Below are 19,398 nucleotides of genomic sequence, written 5' to 3'. Positions count from 1 at the left end.
AGACGGGTCAATTGCACTGTCGAACAGCCAGTAATGTGTGGCATGCTGATCGCAAAGAGGAGACAAACCGCATCAGAGTGGCTCAGAAAGTCAACAGAGCTTACCACAGTAAGTAAGAGACGAGCAAGGAAAACAAGCACCGCGGCGGGAGTATCTGCCCATTGCGTAAGCTGGTGGCGCTTTCGACCCTGGCTGGCCGCGGGGCCTTGGATCCCAGGATATGAAATGGGTTAGTGAGACTCAGATTGGTAGGATTTTCTATTCTTAACCTTTGACATATCCCGTGGGAAACGGCCCCTGGAGAGAGAGGGGGGCGGAAGGGTCTCAGGCTCTGAGCCTCTGAGCCACTGTTATGGAACTGTAACCCGCCTCTTGGCAGCAATAGCAGCAACACCAGCAGCTCAAGGGAGATTGGTTGGGGATTTTATTGGTATCCCGGGAATGCAAGTGAATGAGGCCAGCCAGGGTCTGAAGAGACAGCCTAGACTGCTTGCAAGACTAGAAGCACGCCCGTCGGGGTAGAGAGGGCTGGGTATCGGATAAAACGATGAATGTGGAGTCTGGATGGGCCCAACTTCCAAGGGATCCAGTGCTTTTGCTTGGACTGTGATTAATGGGAGTGGAGGCGGGACTGCGGGCGCACAAAAGCACGGGTGAGGGCGGGAATCTGGTTGTTCCATTCCGTCCCCTCGCTGTTTGCTCCGTTTGTGTTGCGGCCTTATCAACTAGGCATCAACGGCTGGCTTCACTACTTTGGGTTAATTCTTCTATCACTGACAGGCTTAAAGTAAGGCTGATATCTATGATTGTACCTCCACCATCAAAGTTATAGCATCGTTCCAGCTCCAAGTATTGCTTCAAGATACCAAAGACTATATAATAAAGTACAGCAATCAAGTATGTAGAGAGGAAAACGAGAACACCCATACTTTTCTTTCAGCCAGTGCTAACACAATAGCAGACAATAACTTACTGCAAAGTATAAGTCTCTATCGACCAGTAACTCAGTCCTATCCTGGGCTTGCTGTCTTAGTCCGTATTCATACTCGACTTTCTCTGCTACCTTGCGCACGTCACCCATCAGACCACACAAAGGTGTGCTGTGCCCAGCTCATACCGTACCGGTCCCATAACGGGGACGCCACCGTCTGCTCAGACAGAATGCCCATCACAGGGTAAATAACCTCTCACTCAGTTGCTCCCATCGAGTTAGATCCTTTTCGACAACTGACTTACCCAACCCCGTGCAGGGTGTACTTCGTCCCTTCCAACCCCAATGCCTCAACGGCACTGGCCACGGTCACCGAGCGCCTCCACACCGCGTTAGCAGAGGAGCCCACCCTCGTCGGCCGGTGGTTCCTGGAGCACAAGCTCATGCGAGACACGCCATCATGCCTTCCAGCGTCTACGCCTCAGCAGCGCCAAGCGCAACCACGATACATGCAGTTCCTCTCCCTCTCCTACCACGCCAACCACGGTTTCATCTACACCTCTGAATCCACCCCGACTAACCCTCCGGCCCCGCCGCCGCCGCCTACGACAGCCGGAGCATCCTCCGGCAGCCCAGCATCATCGTCATCAGCCGCCGGTCCCATGGTGATGACCACCGTCCCGCTCGCATCCAGCAGCACCCTCTTCCACCACTTCGGCTACGCCTGCCAACCCTTCTGGTGCCACCGCCACACCGTCACCGTCCCCGGCGGCGCCGTCTACGACGTGGGCGACTTCCGCGTGCGCGTGGGCGACGTGCGCCAGACGCAGCCGGCGGCCCGAATCCGCGGCACGGTCGTGGAGATCGAATGGCGCGGCCCGTCCTTGGTCAGCTCGATTGCCTCGCAGGCGCTGCTGGCCAAGAAGATGGGTCCCGGTCCGTACGCCGCCACCGCGACTGTTGACGAGGGGGCAGACGGCGACTCCGGCATCGATATGAGCTTCTTTCCGGACGGGGTGGAGGAGGCGGATGTGGACGCGGAGTACGCGGCGAGTGCGGCGCTGGTACGCGAGTTCTGGGCTCGGTTGGGCGTCGAAGGCGCGCGCGAGGCAATCCTGGTGCCGGATGTCGGCAGGGAGGTCAAGGAGCAACTGAGGTGGCTTAAGGCGCACGGTATGCAGAGAGAGTCCGAGGAGAAGCGGGAGCAACAGCCGGACGAAGATCCCGATCCGACGGCGGGAGTGGATTCGGCGAGGCAGTTTATGGAGATTTTCCGGTTCAATCGGTGACAATCCGTTTTCGGTGTAGTCTTTATCAATGGAAGAGAAGGCCGAAACGCGGCGGAGCAATTCAGGTGTGTTCCCATTGTAGAAAGATGTCTCTGGGAAGATTGCCAGACTAGCTTACGGATAATGAAAAATATGTATGCTACTCTTCTCGGGGCTTTGTTGGTGAATCTGGGTTGGGTTGTGGTATGCTTCCTTTCAAGATTTCTTGGCAGGTCATAAGCCTCAACCCTACAGGGCAAGTTACTTGGCAGCCTGAAATTACATGTCAGGACCTGAGGATCTTTTCTTGTTGGGCTGTTTCGCCTGAGCATAATTACCGCTGAAGCACGACAACTGGAACCTAGGCGGCTAGATTGACTGGCAGGAGGGCTAGAAGGGAGAAGCGACCTGTTACGAGAGCATAAGGATGTGAACATGCAACCCAAAGCATCCTCGGCCAAACCAAGAGAATCAAATCTCTTGTGAAGCACACAGGTATTGTTGTCCCTCATCTGACACGACCAGGCGTGGTCTAGGGTTCATGTCGGCGCTAATATTGTTTGCAACAATGACGGCAAAACGACTATGACAATGGAGAGCGCGCTGATGCCCAACCCCTGGTGACCGTAATCGAATAGATAGACTACAAGAAGCTGTATCAGGAATGAGATGGGATACTGTGGAGTACACTTCTCTGTCCCCACCCTTTCGCTAACAAAAAAAATAAAACAAATTGAATATTAACAGCCATCTATTTTTGCATCATGAGCTGAACAAACTCATTGTCTGGAGGAAGGAGCGAAAATTAGTCATCGGGCGGACACTCAAGCAGGGAATGTGTGAAACATACAGTCAATACGGCCGTCACCATCCTGGTCCGCCTCACGGATCATCTCATCGACTTCGTCATCGGTGAGCTTCTCGCCGATAGAGGTCATAACGTGGCGCAGCTCCGCGGCAGAGATGAAGCCGTTGTTATCGCGATCGAAGACCTTGAAGGCCTCACGGATCTCCTCCTCAGAGTCGGTATCCTTCATCTTACGGGCCATCATGGTAAGGAATTCTGGGCAGCTGTCAATACTATGTCCGGAGCCCGATGCATGGCCATCACATACCGGGAAAGTCGATAGTGCCGTTGTTGTCAGCGTCAACCTCGTTGATCATGTCCTGGAGCTCAGACTCGGAGGGGTTCTGGCCGAGAGAGCGCATAACGGTACCCAACTCCTTGGTGGTAATTTGTCCTGTAGCATGGATTCTGTCAGAAATGCGATCGATTCTTGATAGTTTCTGTGGCGTTTGCGGTATGGTGGCTATAGTGCCAGGTGATGCCAGGCGGGTTTCGTTGAGGGGTAAAGAACTACACTAACCATCGCCATCCTTGTCCTATCAGGGATCACGAGAAACGAATCAGTAAACATTGTTTTATAGCAGACGAGAAAGCATCGGGTCGCTTACAAAAAGGGAGAAGGCCTCCTTGTACTCGGAAACTTGCTCTTCGGTCAGAGAATCGGCCTAAATGATGGGATGTTAGCAATTCTGACCAGCATTCCAGATCGATCTGCCCCGCAAAGTGGGGGATTTTCAACACAACTGAGCCAAGACCGCGAACAGGAAGATAGACATACCATGGTTAATGAGATATATGTGATGGGATCACGAAAGAATCAAGAAGGAGGTAATGGATCGAGGAATGAAGGAAGAAGAGGGAAACTGTTGGTTTGATAGGAGCGGGCGAAAGTAGTGGGGGGGGAGGGAGGAGGAGTCGGTAGTGGTGGTGGTGGTGGTGGTGGTGGAAGATGATTTAAGGGGAACCCGAACCCATCATAATAATAAAAGGACCATTGAGCGGGATTGCCTGGCAAGGCGGTCGCTTATGCCCGAAACGTGACCCGCCTGGGCCACCATGTGTCCTCAACTGTCAATTATTATTTATTGCCATGAATAGGTAGTAGTTAGTTACAGTCTGTAGTTGCTATTTTTGATCGGAAGTGCTTCTGCTGCTGGCTTCAATTGCCGCTGCATGCTTCTCTATTTTCCTGCCAGCCCTGCGTGATGGCTGTGCCCCTCGTGCATTTGCTGTCGTCCCCTCGTGCTCGCACCGCCGCTCGTACTGTTCCAGTTAGGTTACCGCCTAGAAAGCAGTGTCTGGCCGCACCCGTGGATCCCCGGCAGTACCAAAGCTTGAAGGCAGCAAGTTCCGCAGCTGTGTCCCAGGGTCAACTTTATTCAGGTACTTTTCGCTGCAGAGTTCCCTGGCAGTCCATTCACTGCTGCGTTCCTTCTGCTACTTTGAGACTAAATTGTGTCGAATGCGATGATTGTCCCTGTCTGCTGCGTTCCCATCTGCGCGCAAAAATAGTGCTTGGATGGCCACAGCTGGAAACCAACCCAACGGTGGTCCCTTGTTGCACTGAAGAGAGAGATATTCTATGGTTTCTCTTGGGTTATCATCCATACTCCGAGACTGGTCATAGAAAATATGTATCTTTTGTCCTGATACGGTAAGCGATATAGTATACAGACGCAGTTGAAGACCGACTCTCGAACTACGTCGAAGTAATTACAACAATGCCTTTATCTCACTGTAGCCCGGAAGAAGCAGGAGGAGCATGATACTAACAGTAGGAAGCATGCTGTTGAATGCCTTTCAACGATGTAGGCGCGACTCTACCCTACTCTGGACAAACCATCATTTAACTTCTAAATTGTATACTTCAAGCAAGAAGGATCTGGACCTATCTGATACTTCACCAAAGGCTTGGGTCTTCATCACTGAAATACCAGCACAATAAGTTACTGAGTACGGAGTACGGAGTACACAGTTGCGATCAGGGTGCTGATGGCTGACGTAATGGCGAGGATCCATCCATGCTCCATGCCGTGCTTTCCGAAAGAGGGAAAGTGCCGGATTGGCCTTCATGTGCAACATGCCCGGGAGGTCCAGCTACGGAAGTACAGGAACAGCGACAGGTCCTATCGGGCGCATTTCGTGTTAATCATCTACACAGTGACCAAGAGAGTCCTTGTACTTACGCGAAACAGTCTATTTTCTCTTGATTTCACTTCTGGCAAGACCCTCGTCCCAACTCTATCTCTCCTGTTTGGCCCGACAATGATCAGGGTAGCAGCAGTCTAGAGGCGCAACCACCCCCCCGTTGACGGAACACCGCAGAACAAGGGCAACACCCACAAACATTGCTTCACAATGTGGCGGGACCGGACCAATCTGTACTCTTCATACCTATACACCGGTCGTCTTTGCGAACATGTCATGCTGATCTTTCGATTGATCATAGTTACATCTCTTACCGTCAGTCGTTCACACATCATCCGGCCAAGAAGCCACGTTATCTCGGCGCCTCCAATGGCTTCTCCGACATCCCCTCACAGTCTGAAGAGAGCCGCCGACTCATCGGCGAGACGGGCGGATCAGATGAGGATGGCGACGCTATCATCGAGATGGACGTATTACCCCCGCGCTGGGTCGATGTGCAGGATGAAGTGACGGAGCTGCTCGCCGACATCGCGCAGAAGTCCGCGCAGCTGGACAAGCTACACCAGAAGCACCTTCTCCCTGGGTTTGGCGACGAAGAGATCAGGAAGCAGGATGAAGCCGCCATCGAGCGACTCACCCAGGACATCACGCGCTCCTTCCACGTATGCCAGAAGGCCGTGCAGAGGATCGAGATGATGGTGCGGGATGCTAAACAGCAGGGCGGAGTCAGCAGCGGAGATGAGACCATGGCGAAGAATCTACAGATCTCGCTGGCCGCACGCGTGCAGGAAGCCAGCGCTCGATTCAGGAAGAAACAAAGCAATTACTTGAAGAGTGAGTGTTGCGGCTGGGAGCCCTCGCTCTCGGGCCCTGTACATTCTGGTTCTATGCGCTAACCATTGTCTGGCTGGCAGAGCTACGAGGTTTGGAGGGTGGCGCTTCCTCTTTTGACAGGTCGCCGACCCCGATGCAGAATCCCTTCACAGATCCTTCCCTCCTGGAATCAGACGCGGACAAGTCCTTCTCCCAGTCCACTCTCATGCAAACCTCACAGCGTCTGTCAACATCAAATGACGCCGCTATCGTACAACGGGAACGGGAAATTAATGATATCGCTAAAGGCATCATTGAGCTGTCAGACATCTTCCGCGAGTTACAGGCTATGGTGATTGATCAGGGTACTATGCTGGATCGCATAGATTACAACATTGAACGTATGGGCACGGAGGTCAAGGCAGCAGATAAGGAGCTCAAAGTAGTAAGTTCTATTTGGTCGTCGTATTGCGAAATGAGACTAACATAGCATCCTATCTCAGGCTACTAACTACCAGCGGCGCACGGTCAAACGCAAGATTCTCCTCCTCTTGGTGATATTGGTGGCAGGGTTATTCATCGTATTGCTAGTCAAACCAAAGAAACATGATTCCCCCGCGCCTCCTTCACCGGCACCGGCACCGGCACCAGCATCGGAGCCACCCTCTACACAGCCAAACCAACCACTCCCTGGATTGAGCTCTCGTGCATTAAGGTCAAGCTACCACCGAAAGAGACGACCGTCGTTGACCAGGGTCGCGAGGGACAAATGGGTGGATCCAGACATATACCCATAGTTCTTTCCGTTAAATCCAGTATTTTCGCCTGGTTCCGATGATACATTGTCATTCTCCAATAGCAAAATCAGCCAACAGCCAGCCAACATCATAAAAGATTGTAAAAAGTGTCTCCCTGCAGAAGCATGGCTAAACAGCGGAAATACGGAGCTTGAAAATGTGCGTGCCAATGGAAGCACACAATGAAACTTGAACAGCTGGTGAATATGTCGAAATCAGAGCGGTAGCTTGCATATCCATATACCCACCTAGTAGTGCGGGGTATCAATTCTGTGCATCGCCTTCCTGCTTCAAGAGCTCCGCCACATCAGCATCCAAATCGCCGCTCGCAAATTGAGCGTAGTCCTCTTCTTCGTGGGTGACCTTGCGTTTCTTGGCATGGAGGCCATTCGACCCGTCAAAAATTGCCGGGCCTAGGTCTGATGTGGGGTAAGATGGGTTCAGAGGATGCTCAATTCCAGGAAGTGTGAACCCGCCGACAATCTGGGTTTCGTTGGTGAGTCCTGGAATTGTTTCCTGGGGAGCCTGTTTCGGAGAGCCAACGGGTGTTAGGGCCTCAACAGGCGGAGGAGTCAGAGCCTCGACCTCCGGCCGAGGCACACTCGCTTCTCCTCCAAGCCCGAGGTCTCCAGTAGCCGCAGGTGAGCTTTCCGCAGACAGGCCTCGCATGATGCCATCCTCGACCTCCCGCTTGGTCGCCTCGGTTTCGGCCTTTCTTTCTCCGAGCTGCGTGGCCAGTCTCTGCTCCTTTGACAAAGCTGAGCGATTGGTCTCCAACAATTTCTCAAGACCGTCAATGAGTGCCAACCGCGATTTGATAACCTCCGACACGGAGCTCTCAGCATTCGCCAGAGCCTTCAATAGTTGGCTGAGCCGTGCAGCGTGCACCGGAGGGGTAGGCAACGGGTTCTTCGGATCGTGTAGCTTATCGTACTCTGCGTTGGCAGCGGTGGCGGATGCAGTCGAAGTTACTGTAGCTTTTGAAAGGGCTGTCTGCAAAGGGACCAATGGCTGAAGCTCAGATGGGGTAGAACCGGACGACGTTGAGAAGAGTGATCCGCCCAATGGCGGCTTTTTCCCGGTAGAGCGTGATTTGTCAATCTCTGGAAACATATGAGCTAAAGTTGTATTAAAGCGTCCATTCAAAGCGTCCTTACCATCCACTCGAGCCTCGATAACATCCTGGATTGACGGCTCGAAGATTGCCCGTGCCCTCCAAACCTCTATTACTCGTCGCAGCTTCTGTTGAATGTCATTCGAGGCACCCTTGTATGCAGTAGCCGTTGCCTCCGCGATGATCTTCTAGATGTCAGCTTTATCCTGAATCTTACGAGGTTTTGACGTAACATACTGGAGAGAACGCGAGGAGGAAGTCTTCCTTGCGCCGCGCGCGCGACTGTTGCACGACCTCTGGGTTGGGTCAGTCATCGGGGACCAGGCTAGTAGTATGTGCCGTGCGTACCATTGGCGAGATAAATCAGATTCAATCGCTTCGGCGCAGGCGATTCACGCAATTTCTGCAGCCAAAGCTGCCCTGTCCGCTCCGCGTGTCGTCTATCGATTGCGGACCTGGTTAGCCAAGACCAGTTGGTTATCCATAGCTGTCAAGATCATTTACCTATGGAACATAACCCATTGGGCGACTGTGACAATGCCTTCTTGGGTCTCGTTGAGCGCAGAGAGCTTCGCTTTGACAGCGTCATCGGTATAAGCCATTGTGGTTGCTTCGCTCTTTCAGAACAGCAATCTACTGTGGTCTGGCAAGTGTGATGGGGTAATTGTGAATTTCGGTATGTTTGGGCTGGCGACTCGAGTTGTTATAGGTAGATAAGTGGTGGCTAACCTTTGGAGATACAAACGGGACAAGGAGGGAATACAGAAAGGCCAAGACGAGGTCCAAAGGAGCAGAAGAGAATAGAAAGAAGGACTACTGAGGTGAAAGTGAAGGATTCCCTGAAGAGTAAGTCACTCTCTCAGGTCCGATGCAAGCTGCAGCCCAGAGCTCTTACCGCCCTCCGTGGCAGAATCCGGGGGGTTCTCCAATTGCCCATTCAAACGGACTCTCCGCCCGCATCCCCAACCCGCCAGCTGGTACCTTACATCCATTCCCCTCCGCTCCCCTCCCTCTTCCTCCTCATCGCTTTCGTCTTCTGGCAGTTACTGCACATTACTGTGGAAAGTCGCATAACATTTCTGAACCTCACGCAATCAATCAAACATGGCCGACCGCTTCCCTTCATTGGAGGATTTCTCCGCGGGTGAGCAACCCGCATCATCGCCGCTTCTACTACATCATGATACTAACCCGTCGCTAGGCCAAACTGAGGTGGTGGAGACTAATGGCGGTGCTGATGAGAACGACTTTCTGGCTCGCGAAAGAGCCATGCTTGGTGATGATGCCGAGCAATTTGCAACTCCCCAAGACCATGTCGCTGTCACCGAAGGCGTAAACAACGATGACGATCTACTTGGTGGTGGTGCGGATGCCTTCCCAGCCGCAGGCGATGCGTCTCCTAACGAGATCGGCGGCTTCGAATCTTCATTCCCAGCTCTCGACACACAAAATGAGGTACGCATTGTACTCAATTCCTCGAACGGTCATGTTTCAAGCGTACTAATGTACTGCTGGCCAAACAGCAAGTTGCCCCTGGTGGTACAATCACTGGAACGGGGGCCCCCTTCCCGCCTACCGGATACACCAACTACACTTCCCAAGCTCCCGACGAGGAGCCTGAGCCCGTCAGGTAAACACCATCCCAAGCTCGAGAAAGTCTACACGCCACTATCCCCGCTCTTCACCGCTCCGTCGCTTCCATGCTGCCCATGTTTCTGACATTGCGACTCCTATAGGGAATGGCGTGAAAGACGCAATGCAGACATTCAGCGTCGTGCCGAGATTTCCGAGGAGAAGAAGGAAGCGACCATCAAGAAGGCGCAGGAGGACATTGATGACTTCTATGTCTCCTACAACAACAAAACAGACAAGCTGCGCGCTCAGACTCGCGCCGAAGCCGAGCAGTTCCTTTCTAATCGTGAAGACACATCCTCTGGCGGCACTAGCTGGGAACGGATTGCTAAACTGGTTGACGTGTCTGGAAAGGGTAGCAAGGGTGGCGCCAGCGGATCTGGCAAGGAGCGCTTCCGAGAGCTACTGCTCGATCTGAAGAAGGACCAGAATGCACCCGGTGCTGGCGGTGTCTAGACCTCGAATCACCTGAACTCCACGGTTGGCGAACGGGACCGAAAAGAAAAAGTCCCCTGGAAATTATACCTCATCACTTACTTCAGCGCCATTCTCATGAAAATCATGTTATTCCGCATCGACTCCAAGAGCCTACACGTTCCTCACCAACCTGAATATACCTATGTTGACCGCTTGGGGCCGTGGTGGCTTCCTAATCACATGTTTCTTTATCCTATTTTCGTCACATGTTTTGATATCTTCGTTATTCCCTTTCTGTAGCTAGATCATGCATATTGGAACACTAAATTATTTCACACCTCGTGGAACTACGTAACATAACGGAATCAAACCCCAACACCTGCAGATCAATTCCGGAGACTATTGCATGCATAAGCTGTGATGGCCTTGGGTCAGTAAGTGCAATTATGTGGAAAGTAGATGATCGGAATATTAGCATAGTTGCCGGTCGGGGTTCAGATGATAACAACATAAAGACCTATGCCTATGGCATTTAGGCTGTACATTCACACTCCTCAATCCAACTCGGTGATATCACCTCCTGGCTCGCCTATCTCCTCCCTCTCCTTCTTGTTCTCCGCCTCGATCTCTTCCAACTTCTTCCGACCTTCTTCAGTCGTGGCGTCGACAATGCCCTCCTCGAGACTTAGCATGCCAAATTGTCCCAGCTTCTCAACGACATCCTCAGCCTCTTCAACGCTCAATTCCCCGAGAACCTTATTAACTTCGTCCAGAGACTCGGATGCCAAGGCATTCTGCATTTCTTTCGAAAAGGACTCGAAGACCTTACGCGCCTCCACCTCGATGGGATCCTGACTCTCGGCTGCAGGGATAGCAATACTGATCTTGGTGTTGGGGTCAACCGCATGCAACTGGATCTGCTCCACACCAGCCGGATCGTTAGATGCGGAGCCATCCTTGGCGAGCTGTGCAGCACGCGTCTTGATCTTGTTATAGGTCTCGTTCACGTCATTTCGGAAAAGGGTTCCGGCCTGGTGGTCTGCCGTTGTGATGCTAGAATGTGAAGTAACTGTTAGCGTATTGTTTTCACGGGTAAGCACTTCATACACGTACCGTTTGAAAAATAGAGAGATGCCGTCGCGGCCGAGGGACCGGCAATATTGCAACAGCAATGCCTGGTGGACACATTGACGGGCATACTCTTCCTTGCCTTCCATCTGGCTGTTGAAGGCCTCCACGAGGAGGCCATCGGTCTCTCTCTCAGCGACGATCTGGGGGTTCGCGGAGATGAACTGCAACAAAGCGCGGTAATCGCTGCGGTCGATCTTTGCAAACCGCTTGGCCAGGTCACTGGCCTTCATGTCCTCTGGGTCCTCATCCTCATCCTCATCATCGGCTGCCGCAGGTTTCTGGGACGAAGCACCAGCGGAAGCTCCGGGGTTCAGAAGCTCGACCGTCTGGGTCTTTGCCGACGAGCCCTGGGCCCCTTGTATTTCGCCTCCCTTGGCGATATGCGAAGTGTCAAAACCAGTGTGTAGCTGGTCGCTGGTGATCTTGCTGCTCTCCTCCTTCTCCAGTTGCGCAAGTCTTTGGTGAAGCTCTTTCTGTAGACCTTGCACCTTATCCTTATGTCCCTGTACGCCCTTGATGTATTCCGAGAAAAGCCTATCATCACTGACTTCACCGATTTCTTTCTTGACCTGATCAACCAGAGCACCCATCATCTGAGAATACTTGGGTTGTTCCTTCTCTTGCGTATAGACTCCCTCCGGCGGCGGGGGAGGCAGGTCCTCTGACGGATTACTGGCAAATTCCATTAAAGCCTGGAAGACGAATTCCTCGGGGCTCTTGGAGGAGCCTTCATTTTGCTTCAAGAGTGTAAGAAGCTTGTCGATGCGGGCAAGCAAGCCATCGTTGATTATGCGCTCATACTTGAAAGTTTGGATCTCATGACGGCGCTGCACACGCTGCTGGTGGATCTGGGCCTGTTTGGCTCGGATGAAGGAGCGCTTATCGACATTCGGATGCACTTCGATGTCGGAGTCATCTGACAGCTCGAGAGCATCCCACTTGCTATAGTCGAGAACCATGGTGGGTTGAGTGTGCCGATGTTCAAGAAAGTATAGTTAAGGAGAGGTGGGGGTGGGGTAGGCAGCAAAACAGCAACTGTTTAAACTAGTACTGCAAAACACAGCCTGGTTGGGTATGGTTGTGATTAAGGCGGGGAATTTCAGATCAGAAAGTAGGTGTCTCTTTATTCCGGCAAGGAAATAAATCGTGCGCAACCACAGCAACAAGCGCAGACAGCTGCTTCAACATCCATCGAATGCTCTCGACCAGCTTCGATGGCGGCGGAATCACAGCAGGCGGTGTGGAAGAGCAGAACCGCCGCCGATGCGAGGCCGAAGCAGCGATGCTCGGGACCGTAGGTTCGGCGGGCTTCGCGGCTGACCTCCAGCTTTCTGGCTTTCCCCTCCATCAACCTCACAACCAGCCCCCAGGAAACAGCAAGTTGAGCTCGTCTAGGACTCGTACCCCATGATTTCTGAGAGCATCTAGCAGGATATGGCATCCGCCTTCCCTCAAACGCCTTTCATTTCAGCAGCTATCTGATCCCGCCCTCTACACTTCTCCGACATGCGCGGAGCCAGGCTGCTGGCCTCCTGGGCTCCAGGAGTAGCTGCCAGACAGACAGCTCGAACGCCTGGAAGCATCGCTTCCGAGCTATTTTCTCAGAATAATACCTCTCCCGTTGGGACGAGTTTTCCTGGATCCAAGAGACACTTTTCAGGACCATCGAGCATATTACGCAATTACCACGGAATCCCTCTACCCTCCGGATCGCCGCGCTCTCACGTCAATCGCGCCCGAACCGCAATTGATCCCTCGCAACTGCTCGGATGTATTCGTCTCTTCTCTTCCTCTCAGATTTCACTGGAGGCCAGGCCAACGGGTCAGACGACACCATCGCAAACTCAAAAAGACACGACACAGGATAAGGATGACGAGGATCTGGACAAGGGATTTGAACTTTCGGAACGGGCAGCTCAGGCAGCTAAGGTCAACCTCCGGGCAAAGCTCGCCAAAGACGGGGCTTCAGGAAAGAATGCTGGGCTCAAGGAGATTTGGCGACTGCTATCCATCGCGCGCCCAGAGGCTAAAAAGCTCGGGTTCGCTTTCTTCTTCCTACTCATCTCTTCGGGTATCACGATGTCTATTCCCTTCTCTATTGGCAAAATCATGGACGCAGCCACGAAGTCGGCGCAAGACAACGAGATAGCAGATGAGGGTGCTCCGGATCAGCTTTTTGGCTTGAGTGTACCTATGTTCTATGGTGCATTGGCCGGAATCATGACCCTGGGTGCTGCCGCTAACTATGGTCGCATTGTCATTCTGCGTATCGTCGGCGAGCGCGTCGTTGCTCGACTCCGTTCGAATTTGTTCCGGAAGACCTTTATTCAAGATGCGGAATTCTTCGATGCGAACCGCGTGGGTGATCTGATCTCACGTCTTGGCTCTGACACGATTATCGTTGGCAAAAGTATCACTCAAAATCTCTCCGACGGTCTCCGGGCGACGGTCAGTGGTGTGGCAGGATTTGGCCTCATGGCTTATGTCAGTCTCAAATTGTCCAGTATCCTGGCGCTTTTGCTTCCTCCGATCGGCTTAGGAGCCTTCTTCTATGGAAGATCGATTCGAAACCTGAGCCGCAAGATCCAGAGGAATCTCGGAACCCTTACCAAGATCGCCGAAGAACGCTTGGGCAATGTGAAAACTAGCCAATCCTTTGCTGGTGAGATCCTGGAGGTCAACCGCTACAACACTCAAGTTCGCAAGATCTTCGAGCTCGGCAAGAAAGAGTCTCTGATCAGCGCGACCTTTTTCAGTTCTGTATGGTACCCTGAGTCGAAATATGCTGAAGGTTTCGCTGACTTCTCCGTAGACCGGATTCATGGGTAATATGACCATTCTTGCTCTACTCTATGTTGGAGGGGGAATGGTCAAATCAGGCGCCATCAGCATTGGAGAGCTCACATCTTTCTTGATGTATACTGCCTATGCTGGATCCAGCATGTTTGGTCTCTCTAGCTTCTATTCCGAACTAATGAAAGGTGTCGGTGCGGCTAGTCGTCTTTTCGAATTGCAGGACCGACAGCCAACGATATCACCCACAAAGGGTGTCAAGGTTGAATCTGCTCGTGGCCCCATCCGCTTCGAGAATGTTTCGTTCAGTTACCCTACCCGCCCTGCGGTTCCTATCTTCCGCGATCTCAATTTCGAGATTCCTCAGGGTACAAACGTCGCCATTGTCGGACCCTCAGGCGGAGGAAAGTCCACCATTGGTTCTATCTTGCTGAGATTTTATAATCCCACTGCAGGACGCGTTCTGGTCGGTGGCAAGGATATCAGTGAGATGAACGCTAAGTCTCTCCGCAGGAAGATAGGTGTAGTTGCACAGGAGCCTGTCTTGTTTTCTGGGACAATTGCCGAGAACATCTCTTATGGAAGTCCCCACGCAACTCGGTCAGAGATCATTGCGGCTGCTAGGAAGGCGAACTGCCAATTTATCAGTGACTTTGTAAGTGGGTTGAAATGATTCGGAAAGCATTCTCAGCTGACACATGTTCGACAGCCGGATGGCCTTGACACTCAGGTTGGACCTCGCGGAGCTCAACTCTCTGGTGGCCAGAAGCAACGCATTGCCATTGCTCGCGCTCTTATCAAGGATCCTGATATTCTGATTTTGGACGAGGCGACTTCGGCGCTTGACGCGGAGTCCGAGACCCTTGTTAACAGTGCCCTTGCTGCCTTGCTCCGCGGCAACAACACGACTATCAGCATCGCCCACCGGCTTTCTACCATCAAACGATCGGACACAATCATTGTGCTTGCCCCTGATGGCAAGGTGGCCGAGCAAGGCAGCTATGAGGAGCTCAGTTCCCGCCCTGATGGAGCATTCACCAAATTGATGGAATGGCAATTGAGTGGCGGCGATGCCACTCCTCCTCGGGCACCCGTTAGCCCTGAGACAGAGGAGAAGTTGTGGCAGTTGGAGAATGAAAATGCTGAAGATGAAGCTGAGGCTGAAGAGCCTCGCGAGGAATCTGCTCAGCAAAAGCAATAGAAGGAGTCACTGGGACGACACTTTCAAGCATTCTTCAGTTCTATATTTACATGTTTTGACGTTTTCGAGCCGCGTAGACCACCGGGCTTGCTTTGTGTCTGAAGGTGACTCACTCATATATACCTGTTCCTAGAAGGTGGGGCGCCTGACGATGTATGTAATATTTCTGTGTTTTTTTGTATTTTCTATTATTGTTCCTGGATGACTGGATAGAGAGATCGATCGTACAGAAGAAGAAATACCCAACTCTCCTCCTCATAACTCACATTTCCTGCCTGTCTTAGTCACCCGAACGTGACCAGCCAGTCGATCAATCAGTCAGCCTTGGCACCTCCGACACTCCCTCATGACCTTCACTGCTTGTCCCCTGGCATCGTGACCTCTTCTTCTCATTCCACCGACATACATACTAACGTTATGGATTGATCTTCCTTCTCTCCGGGTCTCTCTAGCTCTCCACCAAGGGACTCTTCTACCACCACAACAATGAACCGCATCCGCAAACAGTTCGCTCCGCAAGTGACGTATGAGGCAATCCAGCAGCCTGCGGAGTCGGATAACGAGGATAACGAGTCTGAGGTTGGCGATGCCGCGTCGACGGCTCCGCAGCAGGCCCCGTTCTCCGCATATGAGTATGCGGTGTTCCTCCTCTTGGGGATCTCTATGCTATGGGCATGGTACGTTTATTGTGAGCCCGGAAGGACCAGCTCAATGCGTCTCCTTATCGTTCACCAACTATAGAGCGTCCACTTGCTAATCAGCGTGCCTCGATGACTGTAGGAACATGTTCCTCGCAGCAGCTCCATACTTTTATCATCGCTTCCAGACGGACGACTGGGCAGCGACTCATTATCAGCCCTCGATCCTGACCGTGTCGACGGTCACGAACCTGGGGTCGTCCTTCATCCTGGCCAAGCTCCAGAAGGGCGCCTCCTACCCCAAGCGGACGGTCGTCTCGCTGCTGATCAACATCGTGGTCTTCACCCTCCTAGCCTTCTCGACAATCTTCATGAAAGATGTCTCCGTGGCAACCTACTTCGCCTTCTTGATGTTCATGGTGTTTGGTGCCAGCCTCGCCACGGGCATCAACCAGAATGGCGTCTACGCGTACGTTGCCGGCTTCGGACGAGAGGAATACACGCAGGCCATCATGAGCGGCCAGGGTGTGGCCGGCGTACTACCATGTATCGTTCAGATCGTCTCTGTCCTCTCCGTCGCACCCAACCGGGGAGGCGGAGGCGATAACGACAACGACCAAGACCACGGCCCTGCTTCCCCGCAGGAATCCTCCAAATCGGCCTTCGCGTACTTCATCACCGCCACCGCGGTCTCCTCCCTGGCCCTCATCGCCTTCACCTCCCTCGTCAAGCGCCGCTCCCACATCCCCAGCCTCAGTGCTCCCAGCACCACCACCAACAGCAGCAGCAATAACAACAACGATGACGACGATGACGACGACACCTCCGAATCCAACCCCAACCCCAAAACCCGAACCATCAGCCTCTGGACCCTGTTCAAGCGCCTTCGCTTCACCGCCCTAGCCATGATCCTCTGCTTCACCATCACGATGACCTTCCCCGTCTTCACCGCGCAGATCGAATCCGTCCACCGAAACGGCGAGTCAGGGTCATCCTCGCGCCTCTTCGACGCCCCCGTCTTCATTCCGCTAGCCTTCTTCTTCTGGAACGCCGGCGACCTCGTGGGCCGGATGCTGGTGCTGTGGCCGCCGCTCTCGCTGGTGCACCGGCCCTGGGGGCCCGGGGCGCTGCTGGTCTTCGCCTGCGCCCGCGCCGCCTTCATCCCGCTGTACCAGCTGTGCAACATCCGCGGCCGCGGCGCCGTCGTGCAGAGCGATTTCTTCTACCTGGTCGTCGTGCAGTGGCTGTTCGGCGTCTCCAACGGGTACCTGGGCAGTAACTGTATGATGGGCGCCGGGCAGGTCCCCGCCGAGGAGCGGGAGCCCGCTGGCGCGTTTATGGGGTTGATGCTGGTCGCGGGGCTGACGCTGGGGAGTCTGTTGAGCTTCCTGGCTGCGGGCGGGTGAGCGTGTTTCTCTATGCTTGGTTGGACTTGGTGTGTTCTTGGGATTATTCTCTAATAGACTATGTGTACTACTGTACTTCCCATTTGCTGTAGAGGATGGGATGAGATATCGTACCCAATTTATCCGGCTCACGGTTCGATGGGGTAGGTACGCTCAAAGAGCTGCCGGTCCTACAAACATTCAGCACGCAGTTGACAGCGACACAAGTCCATCTCAGTATTATTTTTAAGATCAGTAGATGCATTAATAGAGAAGATCCACCCACCACCAACCAAACCCCCCACCCCATCTCAGTTCAGCTAATTATGAATACATTGTACATGAAAGTATGCATCATCATCATCATCAATCACCCCCAGAATACAAGAAGGAAGGAAGCAAGCAGGCGAAGAAGGGCAAGCAGGATAGGCCGGAAAAGCTACCAACATAGCGATGTAAATAAAACTTTTCGTTCCCCAGGTCCTTTGCTCCCCCATGTGCCTAAATGCCTAATGCAGAAGAGTCAAGAAGAAAAAGAAGTCAAGAGAAGATTGTCAGCCAGCTTCGCCGTTGCACCAGCAAAAAGGTGCGAGACGCGACGCGACTAACCCCGACGGGTGCTTCTCTTCATCATCCGTCTCTGTTCCTTCTGCGACTCGCGATCCAGGTACTTGCGCTGCTCGTCCGCAGACATGCCGCGGAGGAGGCGCTCGCGCTCCTCCTTCTTGATCTTCTCGGCGGCGAGGCGGCGCTCCTCGGCCTTTTCGTCCTCGTCCGCGCGGCGCAGCTTCTTGATCTCCTCCTCGCGGGTGTGGCGGATCTTGCGGGTGACCTCGGGGCGAAAGTGAGCGACCGCGACGAGGCGGTCGGCCAGGCGCACGAACTGCGAGAATAGGGGGAGGGAGGTGGCGTAACCGGCGGCCGAGGAGGGGAGGGTCATGGCGAGCTGGATGCGTTTACGGGGGGTGATCTCCTCGATCCTGAAAGAAAAGAAAGTGTTAGTGTTGTGACTCAATTACGTTTCGAGGAGGGAAAGGGTTCATCATACTTCAGGGGCTTGTCGATCGGCTGGTCGGTCACGATCAGGTACTTAAAGTCGGAGCCGGCTTTCTCGACCGCCTGGATCAGCTCGGGGGTCAGGAGCACGTCGGTGATCTCGGCACTCTCGGTCATGACAGTGACCCAGCTGGGGAGCTTGGGGTTCTCGCGGGTGAAGGTGAGCGAGGCATCGTAGCGCTCCTGACGGAACTTGCGCATGTGGTTCTTGTGCACGATCGCCCAGACGAAGCCATCGTAGGTCGAGTTGTTGACTTTCAGGGACGAGGTGTCGTTCGCGGGCACGGGCACCACGTCCTTCTCCTTGCCGTCGAAGGTGTACGCGGTGGCCTCGTAGATCTCGGTGGGCGCCTCCCAGCTCTCGAAGAGGAAGCTGAACACAGACTCGGTCCAGAAGATCACCGGGTTGTACCGCTTGGGCAGCTTGACGGACACGTCCACGAAGGCCACGTTCTGGCGACCCGTGGCGTACGACGCAAACTCTTGCGCCGACCGCTCCTTGAGCAATGCATCCGGGGAGGGAGCGTCCTCGGTCTTGGTACCCTCAAAGCCAACGACGGCGAACTCATTCTGCAGGGCCGACGCGTGCGCTTGTGCCCAGTCGCGGGCCCGACGCCGGTTCTTGCGAGTGCCCCAGAAGTGGAAGATGACAATCAGCAGGATGATCGGCATGACCATGGCTTCCTGCATGAAGTCCTGCGGCGAGGTCCGCTCCCACACCCGGTACCATTTCGTGTACGGGACCGGGCTACCAGCGCCCACTCCGTGGGTGTTGATGGCCGGAGTGGTGGACGAGCCGGGGACGAGGGAGGCCGGAGAGGGCTCTGGGGCCTCAACGAAGTCGGCGAAATCTAATGGATGGTTGTGTTAGGAAAGGCTTGCGCTGGGGGTGTTTCACGGGTCGGTCGGGGCTGGATGGAGCTCAACCCCGGATTTTGGGAAATGGGGTTGCGTGCGTGACTTTACCATCGTCGACCCTGGCCGGGTTGGAAGGCTGCGAGCCTCCAAATAGGTTTTGGAACATGCCCGCCATAACGAGATTTGGAGGGGAATTGAAGAATCCGGGATGTTGACAAGCGAGGATCTGGCGACGTGGCGACGGAAGGAAGCAGACGAGAAGGAAGAGAAGAGGAGGAGGAGGTTTGGCGTTGGGTCGACCGGTTGACGTTTGTCGCAATCGGAGGCTGCCGAGTTCGGCTGGTGGAGCCGCCCTCGGCCTCCAACGCC

The 19,398-nt window shown here is 53.7% G+C and overlaps 10 protein-coding genes across 10 annotated transcripts; 5 read left to right on the top strand and 5 right to left on the bottom strand.

The window, feature by feature from the left end:
• Positions 1–1,161: 1,161 nt before the first annotated feature.
• On the top strand, positions 1,162–2,220 carry BO95DRAFT_426800 (uncharacterized protein; the record flags this gene model as incomplete). The annotated part of the gene is made up of 2 exons (XM_025584761.1): positions 1,162–1,175; positions 1,251–2,220. The coding sequence occupies 2 exons, from the start codon at positions 1,162–1,164 to the stop codon at positions 2,218–2,220; spliced, it is 984 nt and encodes a 327-aa protein (XP_025448100.1).
• A 610-nt stretch (positions 2,221–2,830) lies between these two features.
• Positions 2,831–3,913, bottom strand: BO95DRAFT_6549 (calmodulin). The gene is made up of 6 exons (XM_025592121.1): positions 3,825–3,913; positions 3,655–3,711; positions 3,567–3,582; positions 3,315–3,440; positions 3,050–3,262; positions 2,831–2,985 (listed from the first exon to the last, which is right to left on the bottom strand). The coding sequence occupies exons 1-6, from the start codon at positions 3,825–3,827 to the stop codon at positions 2,951–2,953; spliced, it is 450 nt and encodes a 149-aa protein (XP_025448099.1). The 5' UTR covers positions 3,828–3,913; the 3' UTR covers positions 2,831–2,950.
• Positions 3,914–5,169: 1,256 nt separating this feature from the next.
• On the top strand, positions 5,170–7,285 carry BO95DRAFT_437738 (t-SNARE syntaxin TLG2). Its single transcript, XM_025585352.1, has 4 exons — positions 5,170–5,427; positions 5,496–6,028; positions 6,109–6,452; positions 6,511–7,285. Exons 1-4 carry the CDS (start codon positions 5,405–5,407, stop codon positions 6,802–6,804), a joined length of 1,194 nt encoding a protein of 397 aa, XP_025448098.1. The 5' UTR covers positions 5,170–5,404; the 3' UTR covers positions 6,805–7,285.
• BO95DRAFT_350163 (CTD-interacting domain-containing protein) lies at positions 7,069–8,520 on the bottom strand (the record flags this gene model as incomplete). The annotated part of the gene is made up of 5 exons (XM_025582028.1): positions 7,069–7,907; positions 7,962–8,103; positions 8,156–8,214; positions 8,267–8,358; positions 8,423–8,520. The coding sequence occupies 5 exons, from the start codon at positions 8,518–8,520 to the stop codon at positions 7,069–7,071; spliced, it is 1,230 nt and encodes a 409-aa protein (XP_025448097.1).
• A 369-nt stretch (positions 8,521–8,889) lies between these two features.
• BO95DRAFT_437736 (clathrin light chain CLC1) lies at positions 8,890–10,315 on the top strand. The gene is made up of 4 exons (XM_025585351.1): positions 8,890–9,062; positions 9,120–9,373; positions 9,442–9,548; positions 9,655–10,315. The coding sequence occupies exons 1-4, from the start codon at positions 9,023–9,025 to the stop codon at positions 10,004–10,006; spliced, it is 753 nt and encodes a 250-aa protein (XP_025448096.1). The 5' UTR covers positions 8,890–9,022; the 3' UTR covers positions 10,007–10,315.
• On the bottom strand, positions 10,306–12,441 carry BO95DRAFT_437735 (Hsp90 co-chaperone CDC37). The gene is made up of 2 exons (XM_025585350.1): positions 11,081–12,441; positions 10,306–11,020 (listed from the first exon to the last, which is right to left on the bottom strand). Exons 1-2 carry the CDS (start codon positions 12,055–12,057, stop codon positions 10,522–10,524), a joined length of 1,476 nt encoding a protein of 491 aa, XP_025448095.1. The 5' UTR covers positions 12,058–12,441; the 3' UTR covers positions 10,306–10,521.
• mdr2 (ATP-binding cassette permease mdr2) lies at positions 12,397–15,335 on the top strand. The gene is made up of 3 exons (XM_025592115.1): positions 12,397–13,858; positions 13,911–14,546; positions 14,601–15,335. The coding sequence occupies exons 1-3, from the start codon at positions 12,605–12,607 to the stop codon at positions 15,090–15,092; spliced, it is 2,382 nt and encodes a 793-aa protein (XP_025448094.1). The 5' UTR covers positions 12,397–12,604; the 3' UTR covers positions 15,093–15,335.
• BO95DRAFT_6378 (nucleoside transmembrane transporter FUN26) lies at positions 15,336–17,170 on the top strand. The gene is made up of 2 exons (XM_025592109.1): positions 15,336–15,769; positions 15,873–17,170. The coding sequence occupies exons 1-2, from the start codon at positions 15,579–15,581 to the stop codon at positions 17,134–17,136; spliced, it is 1,455 nt and encodes a 484-aa protein (XP_025448093.1). The 5' UTR covers positions 15,336–15,578; the 3' UTR covers positions 17,137–17,170.
• BO95DRAFT_6396 (uncharacterized protein) lies at positions 17,170–17,572 on the bottom strand. The gene has a single exon (XM_025592113.1). The coding sequence runs from the start codon at positions 17,423–17,425 to the stop codon at positions 17,204–17,206; it is 222 nt and encodes a 73-aa protein (XP_025448092.1). The 5' UTR covers positions 17,426–17,572; the 3' UTR covers positions 17,170–17,203.
• BO95DRAFT_437733 (CCDC47 family protein) lies at positions 17,351–19,298 on the bottom strand. Its single transcript, XM_025585349.1, has 2 exons — positions 18,164–19,298; positions 17,351–18,095 (listed from the first exon to the last, which is right to left on the bottom strand). The coding sequence occupies exons 1-2, from the start codon at positions 18,859–18,861 to the stop codon at positions 17,720–17,722; spliced, it is 1,074 nt and encodes a 357-aa protein (XP_025448091.1). The 5' UTR covers positions 18,862–19,298; the 3' UTR covers positions 17,351–17,719.
• Between the last annotated feature and the right edge of the window lie 100 nt (positions 19,299–19,398).

The sequence above is a fragment of the Aspergillus brunneoviolaceus genome, assembly GCF_003184695.1.
Source record: "Aspergillus brunneoviolaceus CBS 621.78 unplaced genomic scaffold BO95scaffold_1, whole genome shotgun sequence".
In the NCBI taxonomy this organism is placed as follows: Eukaryota; Fungi; Ascomycota; class Eurotiomycetes; order Eurotiales; family Aspergillaceae; genus Aspergillus; species Aspergillus brunneoviolaceus.
Note: the sequence above shows the minus strand (reverse complement) of the source record. Positions and strands in the feature narration are given on the sequence as shown.